General features: G+C 39.0%; 1 protein-coding gene across 2 annotated transcripts in view; it reads left to right on the top strand.

Annotated features, from left to right (window-relative positions):
* Positions 1–22,003, top strand: part of LOC140726818 (rho GTPase-activating protein 20-like) — a 129,073-nt gene that overhangs the window by 3,040 nt on the left and 104,030 nt on the right. For both annotated transcript variants that reach the window (XM_073043668.1, XM_073043669.1), the window contains exon 2: positions 11,513–11,598. In XM_073043668.1, the coding sequence (XP_072899769.1) occupies positions 11,513–11,598 (86 nt within the window). The remainder of the gene's footprint in view (positions 1–11,512; positions 11,599–22,003) is intronic.

Below are 22,003 nucleotides of genomic sequence, written 5' to 3'. Positions count from 1 at the left end.
ACTCACCCTGCCATAAGTTGCTGGTAGCTCTATACTATCCCACAATAAACGATGAATGTGGTTAGTGCCTCTGCAAAATGATCTTCCCACTTCGTGGGCAGACTGTTTCAATACAAAGCAGCATTCTACTAGGCAGGAACATCAAGGAGCTAAGATGGATGAATGTCCAGTCACATCCAATGAGTTCATTGGAAAGTTCGGAGGGCTGACTGGGTGACTTCTCCCCTTATGGTCAGCTTGCATCCATGAGAGGTGCTTGCAGAAAAAAATATAGACACTTGTCATCAAATTCTTGCTACCAAGTGGGTAAACCTATTTCCTGCAGTTACTGTGCCGTAGTTAACATTTCTTTGTTTTATTTTGTGCACGGTGATGCAATTCGTGGGAGGACTAGCAAGTCTCAATGCATTAGAAAATAATACTTCGGGAGGGTGCTTTATGAAATTAATCATAAATCAGAGGAAATGACAAATATCAGTAAACTACATGGGAGAGTTCAGAGAACTGTTTCATGTTTTCTAATAGAAAATATGTTTATGCTGAAACTTCAATTTAAAAATATATATGTGTATATTCAATTGACAAGAATAGTTTTAATACTTGTAAGGTTTTGATGATAAATCATCAGCAGGGAAAGATCAGGATCAGATGAAACAGAATTGCGAAAGTCTACATTACAGTTAATGGCTGCCAACACTAAGTAAAAAATGAGTCCATTGACACCATGTTTTTACTGTTTAGAAGGTACAAATGGATTTGGGAAGTAATTAGTGCAGAAATGTTCTGTATATTATGCCCCTAACCATATAGACTGCCTAGAGTCTGGAGTTTCTCTGGGTGACGCTCATCAGTAGTCTTGGATTGCCAAAAGAAATATCATCAAGAAGATGGAATCACTGGCTCTAAACAAATCCCCACTAAGCTGCATATCCATGCAAATATACTTTAAAAGTTAAATGAGTAGAGGGTTCATAGGCTTAACAGGATCAAATCAAAATAAATGTAATATGTTACCATTAATATAATGTGAAGTGATCATCCATTATTTATATCATGTTCATTTTTAGCCTGTTGTTCTTTTGAACCTGTAGAAAGGTTTATTTTCTTCCTATAGCAGTAAAATTTATGCTCAAAATCGGAACCCTCTAGATCCATTGGTCTCTGATTCCCCTGTGTATCTGTGGCGATATAAAATTACCCACCCTTTTTAGTCTTGGGGTTAGGCAATAATGATCTACAAACCATATCAAAGGTATCTGTCCCAATCCACTCTTGTAAAGTGCAGTGGCCTACACGACTTGCTTTCCAGAAGCAAAGTGGCCCTTCCCTCCAGACTTGAAAGAAGCAATTTGCATTCGAAAGAGCCAAGCAATATTATTTTATCTTTTCCTAAAAATTACATATCAGGTCCTTTACATCTCCCAGAGGAGTGATTCCATCAGTATCATTCCCTCAGTATGTTTCTGAATTGCTGAAATTTATTTTCTATCACACTTGCCCACTAACTTCCCTTTGATTCTTTTTGCCATTAACCTGAACTAAGGGCTAATTTCAGGGATAACTACAAAACCATTGAACTACCAATCTGCCTTTGGAGTGTCAGGGCACCTGGAGGAAATAAAGTAGTTATGTTTGAACTGGGATCTCTGGAGCTCTGAGTAACCAAGCTACCTGGCAATCATCACACAATCGATCACTTTAATCCTGTAGGGGTGAATTAATGAAAGATTGATATTTCCAAGCCACCCCTGGACACCCTCACAAGATCTTGCAACCTACCAACTATAACTGTCATGCTTGTTTGATGTGCTATGGGGAGGGGCCAGGGTTGGGCAGGGTATGTGGCAGATCTGCCTATGGCATCTGTTCTAAAATTTAACATATCATAGCAGAAGTAGAAGAGTCATGGTAAAAGAGGTTAGGCATCAAATTCCAGATCCTTTCTAGAGGGAGAAGATACCTTTCCGTCTGTAGGCTGGGATTCCTTTTGATCATGATTTCCTGAAAAAAGAGAGGATGAGCCTTAGTACTTATTAATGTATTTACATATATTTGCCCATGATGGTTGACTATTTTGAAGTCAACTCTATGCACTCTGTCCAATAGCAAATGAACCTCAATTAACATACATGACTAAATGGAAAGCAGTTAAATTACAGAAATTAAGTTAACACTGTCCAATGAGCAGTTAGATAAAAACTCATCTGGTCATGATGCTTCATTTAGTGAGCATTATTTCATTGTTCTTCCCAGGTTTTACAACACTAACTCCATCAATCTCTGTCTTAAAATATCAATTTACTCAAATACAAATTTGGCTGATAATAAGCAGGGTGAGGCAACGAAGGAACAGATTGCTTACCAATAACGGTACATTAAGAAACAAAGATAATTCAATGAGAAATTATAGGTAAGGATTCTGTGTCTAAATGCATAAAAGATTTATAACAAAGTAAATGAACCGACTGAGACAGGTGGGTTTAACTTATTAGTTATTAGGGACATGAGATTGCAAGGTGACCAAGGTTATGAGTTAGTTATTTGAGGGTGCAGAGTTTAGAAGGAGTAGACAAAATGGATAGGTTTTCAAAGCAGTCTGTGTAATAAAAGACACAAAAGCCCTGATGAACAAGAAGTATAAACGGCATAGGTGGAAATAATAAAAAATAACAAAGGACCACAGATTTGGTTTACTATGGTTACAGACCCCCCAGCAACATCAACAGAATTGGAAAAAGAATTAACTAGAAATATGAAAAGTTTGTAAAAAAAAAAAGGTAATAGCCTAATTGTGGGAGATTTAATCTTCAAATAGACTGACATATGAAATGTGAAAATGCTGCCTAAGGATGATGCATGTAATCAATTTGGAATATTCTAGAATAATGTGTCATGTAACTAACGATGGAGCTGGTTATTTTGCTCTTTATGTAGGAGAGGAACATGTCATAAAAAAGATGTAGATCCAGTTATGTGTGTATGTGAGATGGATTGGGAAAATAGATTAAAGGAGTTGAAAGTAGATAAATAATTGAAGATGTTAAAGGAACTATTTGAAGTAAAAATACAAGTTGTCAACAGGTCACGATAGTGAGAAAGCAAATTAATTTTAAGTTGCAACGAGGGTGTGAGAGATCAGTATAAGACAATATCTCTGGTAGGGACATCCAGTTAATACATGTTTGAGGGTAGTTAGAGACAGGGAAAGCAAACAAAATGACATGGCATATCGCGGGTTGAACTGCTTCCTCATAGTTCTGGTGACCCAGGTTCAATCCTGACCTCTGGTTCTGTGCATGGGTAGCTTTCATGTTCCCCCTGTGACTGCGTGGGTTTTCTTTCAGTGCTGTAATTTCTTCAAATATATGTGGGCTATGAAGTGTATACATCACTGGTAGAAGCCTGAGAAGTTTATGGAAGTCTGTATGGAGAGTAAAAGAAGGGATGAATGCAGGAATTATCTAAGTGGGTGCTTGAAGGTCGGCAAAGCTCAGTGGGCTAAAGGGCCTGCTGCCATGTTCTATGAATCTGTGATTCTGTTGCACGTTGAAGCTGTGAAATGCAGGTCAGAACCTCGGCTGAAACCTGAAACCAAATAGAGAATGCTGGAAATGTTTGGCAGATCAAACAATCTCTGTAGGGAAAGGAAAACCTTGGACGACTTTGCTTCAGAATTGGCCATTTCTGACACAAACAGGAAAAGGAAAGGATCTGAAATTGTTTCAAATAGTTGTCCTTGTAATATCAAGTATAAAATATTTTATAGTGAGTCCCAAAGGTTGCAATGTGACAACATGTATGCTGAAGAGCTGCTTCTCAAGGTGAGCTTTGTTGGAACAGTGCAAGAGGCTAGAGACCTCAGAATGGGAGAGGGATGGGAAAATCAAAGTGATGAGCAGCCAGTTACCGCTGTGTACTGTGTCAGAATTATTATTTACTGCAGTTCCTTTGCTTGTTCATAACCATCCTCTTTCACACTTTTCTTTCCCCTTTTCATCATTTAGTTATGCCTAAGTTTACCTCTTCACAGACTCTACATTATGTTCTCTCTTCTCTCCTCCAAACTTTTGTTGCATCTTAAAAGCTGTTTATTTCTAATCCTTCTGAGTTTTAGTGAAAGTTCATTGACCTAAAGTAGTCGGTATTTCCTCATTTCAGGATACCTGCTGAGTACTTCCAGCTATTTCTGTTTTTACTCACTTTTTCCCAAATGGGGACAATTTCACATTTATAACAGTTTCACTTCAGGAAATATTCCCACAATTTCAAAACCAATCTAGCCTCTGTACACTCTTGTGAGTATAACTAAAAGTCATGAAGGCTGCATTTTATCAGCTTATTTGGGATAAACCACTTGTTTAGAGACAAATGCTAAATCAAAAATGTCACCAGCTGAGTTTGTAGGAAGCAATTACCTCATTTAAAATATTTCAATTCTATATTTGTGGGCAATCAACCATAGGAGAATCAAAATGATTCTAACATCTGAGTTTGACCAGTCTGCTGATATAATTGGTTCATACTGACAACCTCAATTAGAGTGGAAAAAGAATGGTATTTCTTGTGAAAAGCGAACATGCATGGATGAAAATCTGTCGTCTTACAAATCTAATGAATATTATGCACATGTAATATATACATTCAGTATACTGTACCAAACAATATCTTTTACAGTACAGGCTATTAAAAAAGAGCCTAATTGTTTAAGAATATACTTACATATAATCTGCTTTCATTAAATAGATGTGTCTTTGTAAATCTCCTTCAAATATCCTCTCTTTATTGCCTTATTTTAAAAGGGATCTGTAGTGGAAAAGTTTGTGTACATAAGGAATTCATATCTGTTTTTTGTCCATTACCTGCCTCTGAGACTGGTGAGAACCAAATGTTAGACATCAGTATAGATGTATTTACTTTATCAGATTCATCAAACAATACTTCTAATATAATAAAATTATTTTAAAGAAAAATGACAGAGCAGCCGTCTGCAAGTTTAAACCCATTAGCTCATGTTACGTCGTACTTTGGTATTGGATTCTACCAATGCATTTGTCCAAGTATCTGTCATTACAAACACAAAAACAATTTCCACTGCTTTATTATAATGTACTTTCAGTTCACAGCAGCTTTATCTAGCTATTAGTTGCAGTCTGGTTTTTTTTTGAAAATCAAAAACCTGTGGATGCCGGAAAGATGAAATAAAAGTGTTGGAAGCACTCAACAGGTCAGGCAACATCTGTTTAAAGTGAAACAGAGTTCATGTTTCCTGAGTCTATTTTTATCAGTGTATGTTGAGGGATGCATAGAGGCCTGGACTCAAAGTTTCAAAGATACATTTAATGTCAGAGAAATGTATACAATATACATCCTGAAATGCTTTTTCTTTGCAACCATCCACGAAAACAGAGAAGTGTCCCCAAAGAATGAATGACAGTTAAATGTTAGAACCCCAAAGTCCCCCCCAGCTTCCCTCCCTCCCACGCGTAAGCGGTAGCAAAGAAACAATCCCCTCTCCCCCACCAGCAAAAAAACCAGCGGCACCCCCCACAGAACAGTCAAGTGTGCAGCAAAGCAACAGCAAAGACACAGACTTGCAGTACCCCAAAGACTACTCATTAATCCAGTATTCAACATACCACAGGCTCTCTCTCTCTCTCTCCCTAATAAGAGAGAAAGAGATGTCTCCATTTCACAGCGAGAGAGGAGACATAACAAACAACTCACTGATTTACGATGTTAAAAGTCCGTTGCACCACTTTTTCTGAGTGTGTCCAAAGATCTCGAGTCTCAAGGCACACAGCCAGAGATCTTCAGTCTCCCACAACACCAATTTCCTGCCAGGACACTGACCATTAAGTCTGCCCATCTCCATAGCCACAAGATCCTGGAACTCTGAAGGCGAGCTAATCTCTTGGGCCGCATCCTTGGCATATCAAGTAACAGCCAGTCGTGAAACCCCGAGAGCGGGTCTCATTCCTGCAATGAACCGAAGTCAGCATGTAATTCCAGGTCAGGGTCTTCAAAAGAACCCTGAAAGGGTAAAAAAGAGATATTAAAGATAGAAATAGAGCTGTTTCTGAAGATACAAGCAAAGGAGTCGCTGTTAGAACTCCAAACTATTGATTGAAATAGTGGCACGATGTGTTTAACATTCAGCTTTGAGGACAGATTGTCCCTCAGAACTCTCACCTGAAAGACTCACAGTGTCTCCTCACTAGAGATAAAGCCTAGGTTGCATGTTCTGTAGCTCACAACCTTCTGACTCAGACACAGATAGCTCCATAGGCTTTACTTTGCTGAATATTGTTCACCACCAGGAACAATGGCCTGCAGACTCCCCATCCCACTCCTTACATGATGTGGAGAGGGGGGTCTACGTTGCAGCCCTTACATTATGGGACCCAGTGGTGCATGGATGAGCTCTGACACCAAACACTCTTGAAAGTTTTGGCTGCCAGTCAACCCTGACCTCCAAAAATCATTTTTTGAATGACTAACCTACAACCTCACCACTGTGTGTGAATCAGGCTAAGTTGCTGATTGCCTGAATTGATTGACATCAGCTCAACTTAAACTTCTGGTTTAAGATGATGCTGCTGAAAATGGGTGACAGCTTTCTGGCGGTTAAAGCAGGAAGTACAACTAAATACTTTATTAATAACATTTTGTGGAAAATTGTGGTAAATGATCATTGCAAACAATGAAGATGTGAGGCTAATCCGAGGGTTGAGGCGTACAGGGGTGATGCAAAGTCAGAGCGAGGTCAAGGCATCTTCAAGTAGGAGTGGTGAGAATAAGGTCAAGGTCAGGGTATGTGAAGCGGAGGAAAGTCAGAGCAGAGGAGTTTCTGAGCCCATTCACCTAAACCAAGGGCGAGATTAGATTGATCTAAGCTTGGGTCAATTTCAAAAGGTCAGGTATGGGCGGAAACGTGGTGGCAGAGTCCAGGCCCAGAGCATATTGATGTGACAGGGCCCAGGCCCAGAGCGTATCGATAGGACAGGGCTCAGGCCCCAGAGCAAGGTACGACCTGGTATTTGGATGATTTAAACTCTAGGCCAGATGGATTGAAAAGCTTAGGTGTCAGGACCGGAGGCAATGGTCAGACCAGTTCTGCTTGGTGTTCCATGACGCTTACTCCATTCTATGCTGTACTGAGGCTAAGGCTTTAGGCCTGCTCTGGCTGCTCCAGGCTTTGTGCCTGTGAGCTCTGCAATGTTTTACTTCACTGCGTGATGAGCTGAGCCTGCGGCTGTGGACCTGATCCGGCTGCTCCGGGCTTCAAATCTATGGACTCACTTTCATTCTGAATGCTGTTGCTTGCTTTTATTGTTTGCATGATCTGTGTTTTTTTTTCTCTCTGTGCATTGGATGCTTGTTGGGTTTTTTTAAATGGGTTCTTTCGGGTTTCTTGTTTTGTGAATGCCTTTAAGGAGAGGAATCTCAAGGATGTATAATTTATACATACTTTGATAATAAATCTACTTTGAACTGTGTAATGCATCAGTAAAACACAAGCAATACATGCAAATACTGGGCAATGATATTGATGCAGTGCCTGAACAGGGTGATCTAAACACCACTGATTTTATTAATTGCATCAATTAAATAGTGGATGTAAAATTAATCAGATTATAGATGTGTGGACATTTACAGAGCACTCACAAATATTGGAGAATGTTTGCCATCCAAAAGCTACATAAGTATCTGCATTATTTGTAGAAATATCAATATTTTTCATAAAATATTTTCATTTGTAATGTTCAATTAGACCTGTTGGTAATTAATACTTTTTAGCAATGCAATTTGATGTCTGCTATTGTGATTCTAAGTGGCTCTACGTTTGTAACATTGCATTGGACATAAGAGATTTTAATAGTTTGCAGGTATTTTAGTCATGGATAAACAATTACTGTTGATTATTTGTTCAATATGTGACTGATAGATGTTAAGTATTTATTTTGAAAATATTAAGTAGTATTCTGTCATAGTTTTGCATGACTAGAAATAAACCATCTTTCATTTTTATTTATTTTGTCTAATTGAATATTTATTGTCTGCCTATAATTAGCAATTGAACTTTGTAAAACATCTTTGATAATTAATTCACAAAGCCTTTAAAGCTAGAGTGGTAATGAAATGCTATCATATGACTGCTCCAAACTTAGATGGAGAATATACTTGCCACCTAAAACTACTTAAAATTCCCTGTAACCAATTTTAATTCCCAGTCTCTGAATCAGATGATGAGAGAAATTGGTAAGACATTGAGGCACTTTAAGATATTTAATTGTCATTATTTTCTTCTAGCTGCCCACCTCCCCTCATTGTATTTCTTAAGGGATGGGATAGGTGGTCCATTCTGCATATTTATCTTCTTTTTATTAAACTGTGTTTTTATTATATCGGCTCTTTACTTAGTCATCTATCCCATCTGAAAAAAAAATGGCCAAGCCAATGCTAAACACTAGTCATGCTCGTCATCTGGAAGAGAGATTCCAGATGGCATGAATGGAACTGTATCTATGGCTTTATATTCTCCTTTGGGGGATCAGCTGCCACAACAAGTCTACAGCCAATGCAATCTTACTGGTTCTGTTTATCAATTTTAGCTCATTGTTTAACCCCATCACCAAGCTTCAAAACCTGGGCATCTGTACCTTCTTCTGCAAATGTATCCCCAACTTCTTTATCAAGAGCCCACAGTCAGTGCGAATCAGTGATAACATCAGCTTCTCATTGGTAATCCATGAAATGCACCTCAAGAATGTGTGGTTAGCCTGCTGTTCTACTCTCTCTACACTTATGACTGTGTGGCTAAGCACAGCTCAAACACTGCCTATAAATTTGCAGATGTCATCATTGCTCTTGGTAAAATCAAAAAACATAGGATAAGATGTTAATATCCCTTGTGCCAATAGGTCATGAGCACTTGCTCGAGACTGCCTTGATGTTGGGAGTGACACAGGGTTGACATGCAGGGCTTTTCAACCCTCCTTCGTTGATTAGCCCACTACATCTCTGGAGGGCTCGACAATGACTTCTTGTGTCCCAGAGTCACCCCCGATTGTGTAAAATTTCAGATGGTGACAAGGGGGTGTCCAAAAGTGAGATAGATCAATTGGTTGAGAAGCGCCACAGCATCCTTGCACTGGACGCCAGCATTCAGTGCAAGGATGTTGTGATGCTTCTCAAGCAATTGATCTTTCTCACTTTTGGATGCCTCCTTGATAGTGGACTTCAGGAAGAGGAAGTCAGAAGGACACACACCAGTCCTCATTGAGGGGTCAAGGATGAGCAGCTACAAGTTCTTGGGCATCAACATCTCTGAGGATCTATCCTGGGTCCAACACATTGAAACGATCATGAAGAAGTCATGTTAGTAGCTCTATTTTGTTAGGAATTTGAGGAGCTTTTATTTGTCAGCAAAGTGCCTTGCAAGTTTCTATGGTTACACAGTGGTGAACGTTCTGATTGACTGTATCACAGCCTGGGGTGGAGGCTTCAATGCATAGGCTACCAAAAGAATGCAGAGGGTTGTAGACACATCCAGTTCCATCACAGGCACAATCCTTACCACCATCAAGGACATATTTAAGAGGGTTGTGCTTCAAGAAGGACATGGGAGACCACTCACAGAATCTTCCTCCAAGACAACCACTTGAAAAAAAAGTGGTCGCCAAGGTTCTGGCAGAGTATGGCACACACAAAAAAAATTCCCCTTCATCTATAGACTTCTGAACAGTTCATGAGCCCTTGAACACTAATTTGTTTTTCCTTGTATTTTGCACTATTGATTTATTTTGTAATTTGCACAGTACTGCTACTGCAAAACAACAAATTTTGCATCAAATAAGTCAGTGACAATAACAAGTCAGTGAGCATAATAATAAATAAACAAGTAAATCAATTACACATATTGAATAGATTATTTAAAAATGTGCAAAAACAGAAATACTGTATATTAAAGAAAGGTGAGGTAGTGTCCAAAGCTTCAATGTCCATTCAGGAATCAGATGGCAGAGGGGAAGAAGCTGTTCCTGAATCACTGAGTATATGCCTTCAGGCTTCTGTATCTCCTACCTGATGGTAACAGTGAGAAAAGGGCATGTCCTGGGTGCTGGAGGTCTTTAATAATGGACACTGCCTTTGTCAGATACCACTCCCTAAAGATGTCCTGGGTACTTCATAGGCTCGTGCCCAAGATGGAGCTGATTAGATTTACAACCTTCTGCAGCTTCTTTTGGTCCTGTGCAGTAGCCCCTCCATACCAGACTGTGATGAGCCTGTCAGAATGCTCTCCATGGTACAGCTATAGAAGTTTCTGAGTGTATTTGTTGACATGCCAAATCTATTCAAACTCCTAAATAAGTATAGCTGCTGTCTTGCCTTCTTTATGACTACATCAATGTGTTGGGACCAGTTTACATCCTCAGAGATCTTGACACCCAGGAACCTGAAACTGCTCACTCTCTCCACTTCTGGTCCCTCTATGGGGATTGGTATGTGCTCCTTCATCTTACCCTTCCTGAAGTCCACAATCAGCTCTTTCGTCTTACTGACATTGAGTGCCAGGTTGTTGCTGCAGCACCATTCCACTAGTTGGCATATCTGACTCCTGTTTGCCCTCTCATTACCACCTGAGATTCTACCAACAATGGTTGTATTGTCAGCAAATTTGTAGATGGTATTTGAGCTATGCCTACCCACACAGTCATGTGTATACAGAGAGTAGAGCAGTGGGCTAAGCACACACCCCTGAGATGCACCAGTGTTGATCATCAACGAAGAGGATATGTTATCACCAATCCGCATAGACTGTGGTCTGCCGGTGCCAGCATGTTCTTCTTACCTTTAAATAACAGCGGAAACACCTTAATGACCTGGCTCAGATTATATTACTGTGATGAAATTGTTTTAAATAAAAGGTGTTCATCTGTTCAGGAAAGCATCCTGTCCTGTACCAATGCAATAGTTTATGAACTATTATATTTATTATACATATAGGCAGAAGCCTATGAATAGCCAAGGTAATTTGCACAAGGTTTGAAAGTTTGGCAGATAGTAGTATTTCCTGTGAGGTAGTTGGATGACCAAGCTGTCCTTACAGAGTGTAATTAACCACAGCTGTGCTGCTAGATTACACCGAAAAATTGTCAAGTTATTCTCAATGCCTTAAAGATTTTGGACACAGCAATTTTGAAATATGCTTTTCAACTCTTACACCTGTTCTGCATAGGTTTCTTTGCAACACTGTTCACTGGGTGACAGCCAACCCCTTCTGGATTTCTGAGCACCTGATGCTGGCATAAAAATGAATAAAATCTCTGACATACTGTATCTCCAGATTGTCTTGGGGTACCCATGCTAAAACAAAGCTGCTAAGATTGCTATTGGTAAAATTGCTAATCTGATTAGATTATGAAACCTGTTAAGTTTCCTAGTGGAGGATAAATTGATATACAGTAGTTGACTTCCATTATTCATTGTTAACTTTCTTCTCCTTACGCAGAAAATGAAGAGTTTGGCCCAGAGACGACAGTCGGCACCCTCTTTTATGATTAGCAAAGCACTTAACAAAACCAGAACACTGTCCAGGTAAATATGCCTGATAAGATACTGCATTGTTTTGAAATTTAACAATCTCATGTAAGGATTAAAAATGATACTTAGGTCAAAAATCACCCACTGTTGTTCGTAACAAAATGTGATTGTATTACTTTGATAATGAAACTTAGACCAGTTTGGTACATTATTATTATTTTGCTACCTTGTTAAAACAAGGAAAAATGCTGAAAAGCCCATGGTCAGTGATTAGAGGGTGATTCCGCATGGCAGAATTGGCATTTCTGTGCATTGCTTGATTCACATTTAATTTCTTCTGATAGTGCACATGCTTTTCATTAATATATCCCATACATCAAAGTGATGTAATTGAATTTCTTGGATCGGCAATGCAGAGGAGGTCTGTTTTGAACTATCTGTTCTCAAACTTCTCTGTGAGTTTCTATGAATCTGATTAACATTTGGCAGGATCAGATGTACCTTCATTTCCAAGAAACTTTTTGAGAATGAATTTTTGAAATGCCTTTCTTTGACAACTAGGCAGCACTTTCGGGGCCCGAAATGTGCTCCGATATGATATCATTGTGGTATGTGCAAGATAAGGTGGAGATGTTGTTCATGTCACTCAGTGTTTCAGTTTGAGGGCTTGCCGGAGACTGATTGTTGATGTAGTGACTGAAGAATCCAGAAAGCAGTAATTCAGTTTAAAAAAAATCATGAAAATCTGATAGATAGCTACCATCTATTTGTCCTTGAAAGGAAGAGGTATGGATAAACATGGCCAGCCTGTGACTAACGATACTGAACTCTATGTAATAATGCTCGTGGAATGTCTACATTCATTGCAGTCAATATACTGTACTTCGAAATATGGCTGCTAGGGGAATTAAGCAAAAGTGACAAAATGTTGCATTTCATAAACTTCACCTGAAAATTGGCTTTGGAACTAGACTAGAAGAGAGAGGCAGCAGGAAGCTGCTACAAATCTTGATCTCCATGAAGAATCGAAAAGTGGCCTTACAATTCTAGTGGCTCTAAATCACCTTTGAATGTCCTGAGGTTTTGAAAGGCACTAAAAATTGCAAGTACTTAATTTCTATCTTCAATATTTTAAGGGCACAAGAGGCTACAACAGTCATTTGCATATGTCTGTTATGTCATTGCAGAACGAAGTATCACATTCATTAACTGTAGCTTGCATTGGGAGATTTGAAAAGTATTTCCTACTCTGTTTCTTAGCTAAAGAAGTGTCATTATGCAGTACAATATATGAAATTGCACATTATTAACTGAATGTGGTCAAAGTGACCATTGAATAATGTTAAAAAGATAATCATTGGGGACCAAGTGTTGAATCCAGACTCTGCCAAAAATTCAGTTAGGAAAAACTACTCAATTTCCATGGATATTCCTGAAAAATTTGGATGAGAAACCACTGCTTCTGGAATTTAGGGGGTGACATTTAAGTTTAAGTGGACAGAATGAAAGTAAACATAACACAGACAACACCAGAACCAAGAGCGTATATCAATCAGAAAGGAAAGAACAGACTCTGTTTTCCTGAAAAAGAAAGTTGATTATTGACATAATAGATTTCTTTATAACTATGGTTTAAAATTAAGGTTTTGAGAGAGTAGGTACCAAAAAGTGCTTCCACTTACAGAGACTATAAGATAGTCACAATTTTAAATTTAAAACCTTTTGTTAATGGTTTTATTACTGGTATCTATAACTTGTTGATTGATTCTAGACAAGACTTTTTAGATAAAATAAAAAAAGCTTGGGAGGATGACCTAAATTGTCAGATTTCTGATGATAGATGGAATAAAATTATTAAACGGGTTAATAAATCATCTTTCTGTGCTCGTCATTCTCTTCTACAGTTTAAAGTGGTTCATAGAGCTTACATTTCTAAACAGAAGCTGTCCAGTTTTTACCCAAATGTTTCTCCACTTTGTAATAAATGCAACTCTGCTGATACCTCTTTAATTCATATGTTTTGGTTTTGCCCTAAAATTGAAAAGTTTTGGCGGGAAGTATTTCACACCTTCTCACAACTTTTTAGGGTCCAATTTGACCCAAATCCCCTTACTGCCTTGTTTGGTATTATTGCAAATGAAGATATAACTTTAAATACTCCTAACCTACAGGTTTTAATTTTTACCTCTCTTTTAGCAAGAAGAGCAATCTTGCTTAAATGGACGGAGTCTACCCCTCCTACACATCTTCAATGGCTACGTGATACTATGTCCTATTTAAATTTAGAAAAGATCCGCTGCTCAGTCTTAAATTCGAAACAATCTTTTTATGATATCTGTGGACCTTTCCTAAATTACTTTTCCAATTTATAAAGTTTAACAGTGCACAAACTTTTATGTATATTTTTATCTTCTCTTAAGTGAATGTTTTTTTTTCTAATTATCCATTATCATCCATCAGCTTTTTTCTTTGGTAGTTGGTAGGGGGTTGACTTTTTTATATAAAAAATTATTTTATGATGTATGACTTATCTTTAAATTTTCGATTATAGAGTGGTATACCTTTATGTGTTATGCTATAACATTTTGATCAATTTTATTACAACATATGAATGTACACAAGTTATGTTGAGATGTATCTATGTGTTGCACTCTGTAAATCTTGTTTTTTTTTCTTCTGAATAAAAATATTGTAAAAAGAAAGAAAGGAAAAGCAACTCAATTTCCATGGATATTCCTGAAAAATTTGGATTAGAAACCACTGCTTCTGAAATTTAGGAGGTTACGTTTAAGTTTAAGTGGACAGAATAAAAGTAAACATAACACAGACAACACCAGAACCAAGAGCATATATCAATCAGAAAGGAAAGAACAGACTCTGTTTTCCTGAAAAAGAAAGTTGATTACTGGCATAATAGATTTCTTTATAACTATGGTTTAAAATTAAGGTTTTGAGAGAGTAGGTACCAAAAAGTGCTTCCACTTACAGAGACTATAAGATAGTCACAGATAAATTAAACAGTGAATACAGAGATACCTGCTTCAACAAGGAGACAATGTCACAATGTTTTGAGAACTCTGCTATATTGAGAATGCTTTAAGAGAAGACAAGAGCCCTTCAAAAACTGCTGCACCTGAATTATCTCCTTCCTCCAGGTGTGCAGAGTTCCACTCATACTAAATGGACAAACTGTTCTTTATACCATTAAGTATGCTCAGAAAATTCTCATTTGTAATTCAATGGCCACACAGTTGGGCACATAATACTTACTCCATTATTTTACAGTAATATATGATGAAGAAACTCTGGTTTATTCTGTTGAGATGTGCTTCCTAAAACAAAGAATGACGTGTGTTCATAAGAAATGTACACAGGAGGAATTTTTTTCTGCTTGTGTTCACTTCTACAGCAAATCGCCTTCTTGAGAGAGAGTGCCTGGCTTCCTGTTGATGAATGAAGATTCATTGGCTGTACAGGTTTCATTTTGCAAGCTTTATAGCTTACTGATGAGATTCTACCCTTGCAGCAAGCAGGTAATTTTACATGAGATCGATGTTGTATACTGAAAGCATTAGTCTGAAAACCAAGCAATGAATTTATGAAGCATTCCTCTGGCATTAATGCTAATCTGAATATTTTTGCCAAAGTAAATGAAACTTGGATGTCATCTAAATTCTGGAAGCAGTAGGTTCCCACCCAAATTTTTCCGGAATCTCCATGGAAGTTGAGTATCTTTTTCTAACTTAGGTTTTGGCAGACTCTGGATTCTACCTATTTTCACCTTGGTTCCCTAATTATCATTTTTAGAACCAGTGACTTGACTGATTTTCTCTAGTGCTGCTCCCTCTGAATAGCACCTTGGAATGGCTGACTGCTGAAAGCATTCTTTGCTTGGAGGAAATTCTTGACTTTGTTTGGCAAACAGCAGCAAGAGATTTAACTGGATCCATACACTTCAGCAGCTGTTATTATTATTATTATTATTATTATTATTATTATTATTATTATTATTATTATTATTAATTTAACTACTGAGTGTCAACTGAGGTGGTTCATGGCAACAAGGCAAAAGAACCAATTAATATTTGAAAATGCTGATTACTGCTAAAACATACCAAGGTAGCATACATTATATCTAAAATTATAGCAAGTGTTTCACTGGGTTTTAACACTGGAAGGAATACATGGACTGCTGACATTCACTGATCTTTTGACTGCAGGCAATAGAATGAATTTGAAATTTGAGAGCAGTGTTTGATTAAAGTGCTTAATAACTGATGCCCAAAGAGGGTTTTTAATATTTTTTTTGCAAAAATATTACTCTTCAAAATACCATCCTTAACATTTCATCTAATGTTTGAGTTTGAGTTATTTGTGTGAATAATACAAGCTAAAGCTTTTTGATCACAAAATATAAAAGCAAACAATAAAAATGTTTATAATTATATAATGTGGAAAAGGGGGCTAAAGTAAACATAGGTCCCTTGGAAGATGAGAAAGGGAAATTTATATTGGGTTATGTGTAATGGCTAAGGTCTTGAATGATTACTTTGTGTCAGTCTTCATAATGAAGGACACATCTACCATACCAAAAAGAGATGTTGTAGATGTGAACCTCAGTGCAATCACTGTCACTAAAAGATAGTGATAAGCAACCTAGTGGACCTAAGGGTAGACAAGTCCTCTGATGCTGATGCGGTGCATCCCAAAGTACTAAAAAAAAAGGCTAAAGTTATAACAGTTGCTTTTGTCATAATTTATCAAAATTTTCTGGACTTTGGGCTGGCCCCAGAGGATTGGAAGATAACCAAATGTCACACCGCTGTTTAAGAAAGGATGTAGGCAAAATACAGGCAACTATAGTACAGTTAGCTTAACATCTGTGGTTGGAAAAATGTTTGGAGCTATCATTAAGGAAGAATTAGCGAGGTATCTGGATAGAGGTGGTCCCACCAGGCAGACATAGTATGGATTCAATGAAGTTCTGTGTAGAAGAAATAATATTAAATAATTGGAAAGAGATGAAATAGGATTGGAAGGTGTAGAGTCTCTATGGATTGAGTTAAGAAATGACAAGGGTAAAGGACCCTAATGGCAGTTGTATACAGGCCTCCAAACAGCAGCCAGGATGTGGATTACAAATTACAGCAGGAGATAGAAAAGGTGTGTCAGAAAGGCAATGTCATGATAATCGTTGGGGATCTTAACATGAAAGTGGATTGGGAAAACCAGGTTGATACTGGACCTCAAGAGAGAGGATTTGTAGAATGTCTAAGGGATGGCTTTTTAGAACAGCTTGTTGTTGAGCCCATAGGGGATCAGCTGTGCTGGATTGGGTGTTGTGCAATGATCCAGAGGTGGTAAGAGAGCTTAAAGTTAAGGAACTCTTAGGGAACAGTGATCACAATATGATTGAGTTCAGATTAAAATTTGAGAGGGAAAAATAAAATCCAATGTTTTGGTATTTCAGTGGAATAAAGGAAATTACAATGGCATGAGAGGGAACTGGCCGAAGTTGACTGGAAAGGGACATTTGCAGGAAAGACAGCAGAACAGTAATGGCTGGAGTTTCTGCAAAAAATTAGGGAAGTGCAAGACAGATATATTCCAAATAAGAAGAAATTTTCAAAGGGGAGAAGGACACTACCGTAGCTGACAAGTGAAGTCAGAGCCAAAGTAAAAACAAAAGAGAGGGCATACAAGGAAGCCAAAGCTAGTGGGAAGATAGAGGATTGCGGAGCTTTTAAAAACTTGAAGGTGGAAAATAAGAACGTCATTAGGAAGGAAAGGATGAATTATGAGAGCAAGCTGATGACTAATAACAAAGAAGATACTAAAAGCTTACTCAAGTATATAAAGGGTAAAAAAATCGAGGGTAGATATAGGACCAATACAAGATGATGCAGGAGATATTGTAATGAGAGATGCAGAGATGGCAGAGGAACCGACTGCATATTTTGCATCAGTCTTCACAGTGGAAGATGTCTGCAGTATACCGGACATTCAAGAGTGTCGGGGAACTGAAGTTTGTGCAGTGAAAATTATGACTGAGAAGATACAAGAAGGTTAATGGTCTGAGGGTGGATAAATCTTCTGGACCTGATGGAATGCACCCTCAGGTTCTGAAGGAAGTAGCTCAAGAGAATGTAGAGGTATTAAGGATGATCTTTCAAGAATCGATAAATTCTGGCATTGTACTGGATGACTGGAAAATTGCAGATGTTACGCCGCTATTTAAGAAGGGTGAGAGACAGCAGAAAGGAAACTATAGGCCTGTTAGCCTGTCATCAGTGGTTGGGAAGTTGTTGGAATTGATTGTTAGAGATGAGATTACAGAGTACCTGGAGGCACGTGACAAGATAGGCCAAAACCAGCATGGTTTCTTGAAAGGAAATCCTGCTTGACAAACTTACTGCAAGTCTTTGAGAAAATTATAAGCAGGGTAGACAAAGGAGATGCAGTAGACGTGGTGTACTTGGATTTTCAGAAGGCCTTTGACAAGGTGCCACACATGAGGCTGCTTAGCAAAATAAGAGCCCATGGAATTACAGGGAAGTTACTAGCGTGAGTGGAGCATTGGCTGGCCAGCAGAAAACCGAGAGTGGGAATAAAGGGATCCTATTCTGGCTGGCTGCCGGTTACCAGTGGAGTTCCACAGGGGTCGGTGTTGGGACCGTTGCGTTTTACGATGTATATCAATGATTTGGACTACGATATTAATGGATTTGTGGCTAAATTTGCTGATAATACAAAGATAGGTGGAGGAGTGGGTAGTGTTGAGGAAACAGAGAGTCTGCAGAGAGACTTAGATAGTTTAGGGAAATGGGCAAAGAAGTGGCAAATGAAATACAATGTTGGAAAGTGTATGGTCCTGCACTTTGGTGGAAGAAATAAATGGGCAGACTATTATTTAGATGGGGAGAGAATTCAAAATGCAAAGATGCAAAGGGACTTGAGAGTTCTTGTGCACGATATCCTAAAGGTTAACCTCCAGGTTAAGTCGGTTGTGAAGAAGGCGAATGCAATGTTGGCATTCATTTCTAGAGGTATAGAATATAAGAGCAGGGATGTGATATTGAGGCACTATAAGGCACTCATGAGATCACCCCTGGAGAATTGTGTGCAGTTTTTGGCTCCTTATTTTAGAAAGGATATACTGACATTGGAGAGGGTTCAGAGAAGATTCATGAGAATGGCTCCAGGAATGAAAAGGTTAGTGTATGAAGAATGTCTGGCAGCTCTTGGGCTGTATTCCCTGGAGTTCAGGAGAATGAGGAGGGATCTCATTGAAACATTCTGGATGTTAAAAGGCCTGAACAGATTAGATATGGCGAAGTTATTTCCCATGGTAGGGGATTCTGGGACAAGAGGGCATGACTTCGGGATTGAAGGATGTCCATTTAGAACTGAGGTGCGGAGAAATTACTTTAGTCAGAGGGTGGTAATTCGGAGGAATTTTTTGCCACGAGCGCTGTGGAGGCCAACTCATTGGGTGCATTTAAGGCAGAGATAGATAGGTTCTTGATTAGCCAGGGCATCAAAAGGTATAGGGAGAAAGCAGGGGAGTGGGGATGACTGGAAGAATTGGATCAGCCCATGCTTGAATGGTGGAGCACACTCGATGGACCGAATGGCCTACTTCTGCCCCTATATCTTATGGTCTTATGTTAGCAGTCATTCCTCTGTGAGATCACCCCATCACAAAACTGGCTCAAGCCCTCCTGCTTTTGATCCCCCGAGTGTTTCCCAGCATTGAGTGTGCTCCCAATGATGTTGATTACTGTGGATGGATGTTCCAGGCCTATCCCTACCTGACGTAAGATGGACCCTAACGCTCTCACAATGGTCACCAGGAACACACAACATTATGATCTTGCTTTAGTTCTCATTAAAGTAAACCTTCACTGATATTAGTGCACAGCTCAAGACAGCTTTGGAACTGCTCGATCTGCTCTCCTAACATGCACTGAGCACTTAAACCTGAAAGGATGGCCTGTTGCTGAGCTGTCAGTCAGTGGGCATTTTGCTGACAGCATTCCATTGTGCAGGCTTCTGGAAAGGCAAGTCTTGTCACAATGGGATGATTGTCCTTGTTTTGGGAGACATAGACAACTCATTGATGGACAATCTGTTCATATGCCTGTAATGTGTAAAGCTGCAGTTACAGGCACATGGCATTCTGATGATAGTCCCTTGACTGCTGCTGTATCTTATGGTCTAAGTTCAGGCATTATCGATGGAAAGAGTCGGCATTTTGTATTGAGAGCCTTCATCAGGATCTGGAATTCCAGCATCTGCAGAATCTCTTGTGTTTATGGATTCATGAAGGGCAATACTGTTTCACAAACTTACTGGTGGAAGTCTGAGATAAAATGAGACAGTGGACTGAAGGGAATAGGTGGATATTGTGTACTTGTATTTCCAGAAGGTGTTCCTTAAGGTGCCACATAAGAGACGTGACAGTAAGATAAGGATGCATGGAATTTGGAGTAATGTAGTAGCATATATAGAGGACTGGTTCTGAGAGTTGAGATAAATTATTCACAATATAGATTAACGACTTGGAACAGCAGACCAACTGCAGCATATCTAAGTTTGCTGATGACACTAAGTTGAGTGAAAAAGCAATTCATGCAGATGGTGTGGATTAAGTGAGTGGGCAAGGGTTTGGTACAACATTGGTAAATACAAGGTTGTCACTTAGAAGGGAAAATAGAAGATCAGCTTATGATCTAAATGGTGAAATATTGCAACATGTTGTTGTGCAGAGGAACTTGGGAATGCTTGCACCTAAATTCCAAAAGGCTGGTTTGCAGATGCAACAGGTTATTAAAAAGGTAAGTAGAATGTTGGCCTTCATTGCTAGAGGGATTGAATTTAAGAGCAGGGAGGTTATGCTGCAACTGTACAGGGTACTGGTGAGGCCGCACCTGGATTATTGTATGCAATTCTCTTCTCCCTACTTAAGGAAAGATATACTGTCTTTGGAGATGGTCCAGAAGGGGTTCACTAGGCTGATTCTGGAGATGACGTGATTAGCCTACGAGAAGAGATGGAGTCACCTGGGGCTATACTCACCAGAATATAACTTGCTTCAGAAAGGGATGTTATAGGAACATATAAAATTATGAAAGGGGTAGATAACATAGAGGCAGAAAAGTTGTTTCCACTTGTAAGTGAGTCTAGAACTCGGGGACATAGCCTCAAGATTCAGGGGAGTAGATTTAGGATGGAGAAGAGGAGAAACAGCTTTTCCCAGAGAGTAGTGAATCTATGGAATTCTCTGCCTAGGGAAGCAGTAGAGGTTACCTCATTAAATATAGTTAAGGCACAGTTAGATAGATTTTTGCATAACAGGGAAATTAAAGATTATGGGGAAAAGGTAGACAGATGGAGCTGAGTCATTAGTGAGATCCACTATTATCTTAATGAGTAGTGGCTCAGGCTTGATAGGCCAGATGGCCTACTCTTGCTCCTATTTCTTATGTTTCTCTTTTCTCTCTTTCTTTCTTTTTCTTTCTTTCTTTCTTTCTTTCTTTCTTTCTTTCTTTCTTTCTTTCTTTCTTTCTTTCTTTCTTTCTTTCTTTCTTTCTTTCTTTCTTTCTTTCTTTCTTTCTTTCTTTCTTTCTTTCTTTTCTCTCTTTCCTCTCTTGAAGTGGCATGGTACACTTCCACAAGAACCAGTTCCCCTGTAGAAATATTTCTCGTATTTATTGTGCAAATTGAGGGTTAAGGTGCCATCTGACAGCCTGATTGTCCACAGTTCCAGAATCTGCTGTTTTAGTTTTGGTTTTTAAATTTGCAGGCTTTTCTAAATTGTAAGCTCATATCATGGAATCAATACATCAGACTTCCAATATAACTCGGAGTCCTGCCATGTGCAGAAGTTCGCTGATGACACGGCCATAGTGGGGTGTGTCAGGAATGGACAGGAGGAGGAGTATAGGAAACTGATACAGGACTTTGTGATATGGTGCAACTCAAACTACCTGCGTCTCAATATCACCAAGACCAAGGAGATGGTGGTGGACTTTAGGAGATCTAGGCCTCATATGGAGCCAGTTATCATTAATGGAGAATGTGTGGAGCAGGTTAAGACCTACAAGTATCTGGGAGTACAGTTAGACGAGAAGCTAGACTGGACTGCCAACACAGATGCCTTGTGCAGGAAGGCACAGAGTCGACTGTACTTCCTAAGAAGGTTGGCGTCATTCAATGTCTGTAGTGAGATGCTGAAGATGTTCTATAGGTCAGTTGTGGAGAGCGCCCTCTTCTTTGTGGTGGCGTGTTGGGGAGGAAGCATTAAGAAGAGGGACGCCTCACGTCTTAATAAGCTGGTAAGGAAGGCGGGCTCTGTCGTGGGCAAAGTACTGGAGAGTTTAACATCGGTAGCTGAGCGAAGGGCGCTGAGTAGGCTACGGTCAATTATGGATAACTCTGAACATCCTCTACATAGCAC

The sequence above is a fragment of the Hemitrygon akajei genome, chromosome 4 (assembly GCF_048418815.1).
Source record: "Hemitrygon akajei chromosome 4, sHemAka1.3, whole genome shotgun sequence".
Classification (NCBI taxonomy): domain Eukaryota; kingdom Metazoa; phylum Chordata; class Chondrichthyes; order Myliobatiformes; family Dasyatidae; genus Hemitrygon; species Hemitrygon akajei.
This window is presented reverse-complemented; position numbering and strand designations above follow the sequence as displayed.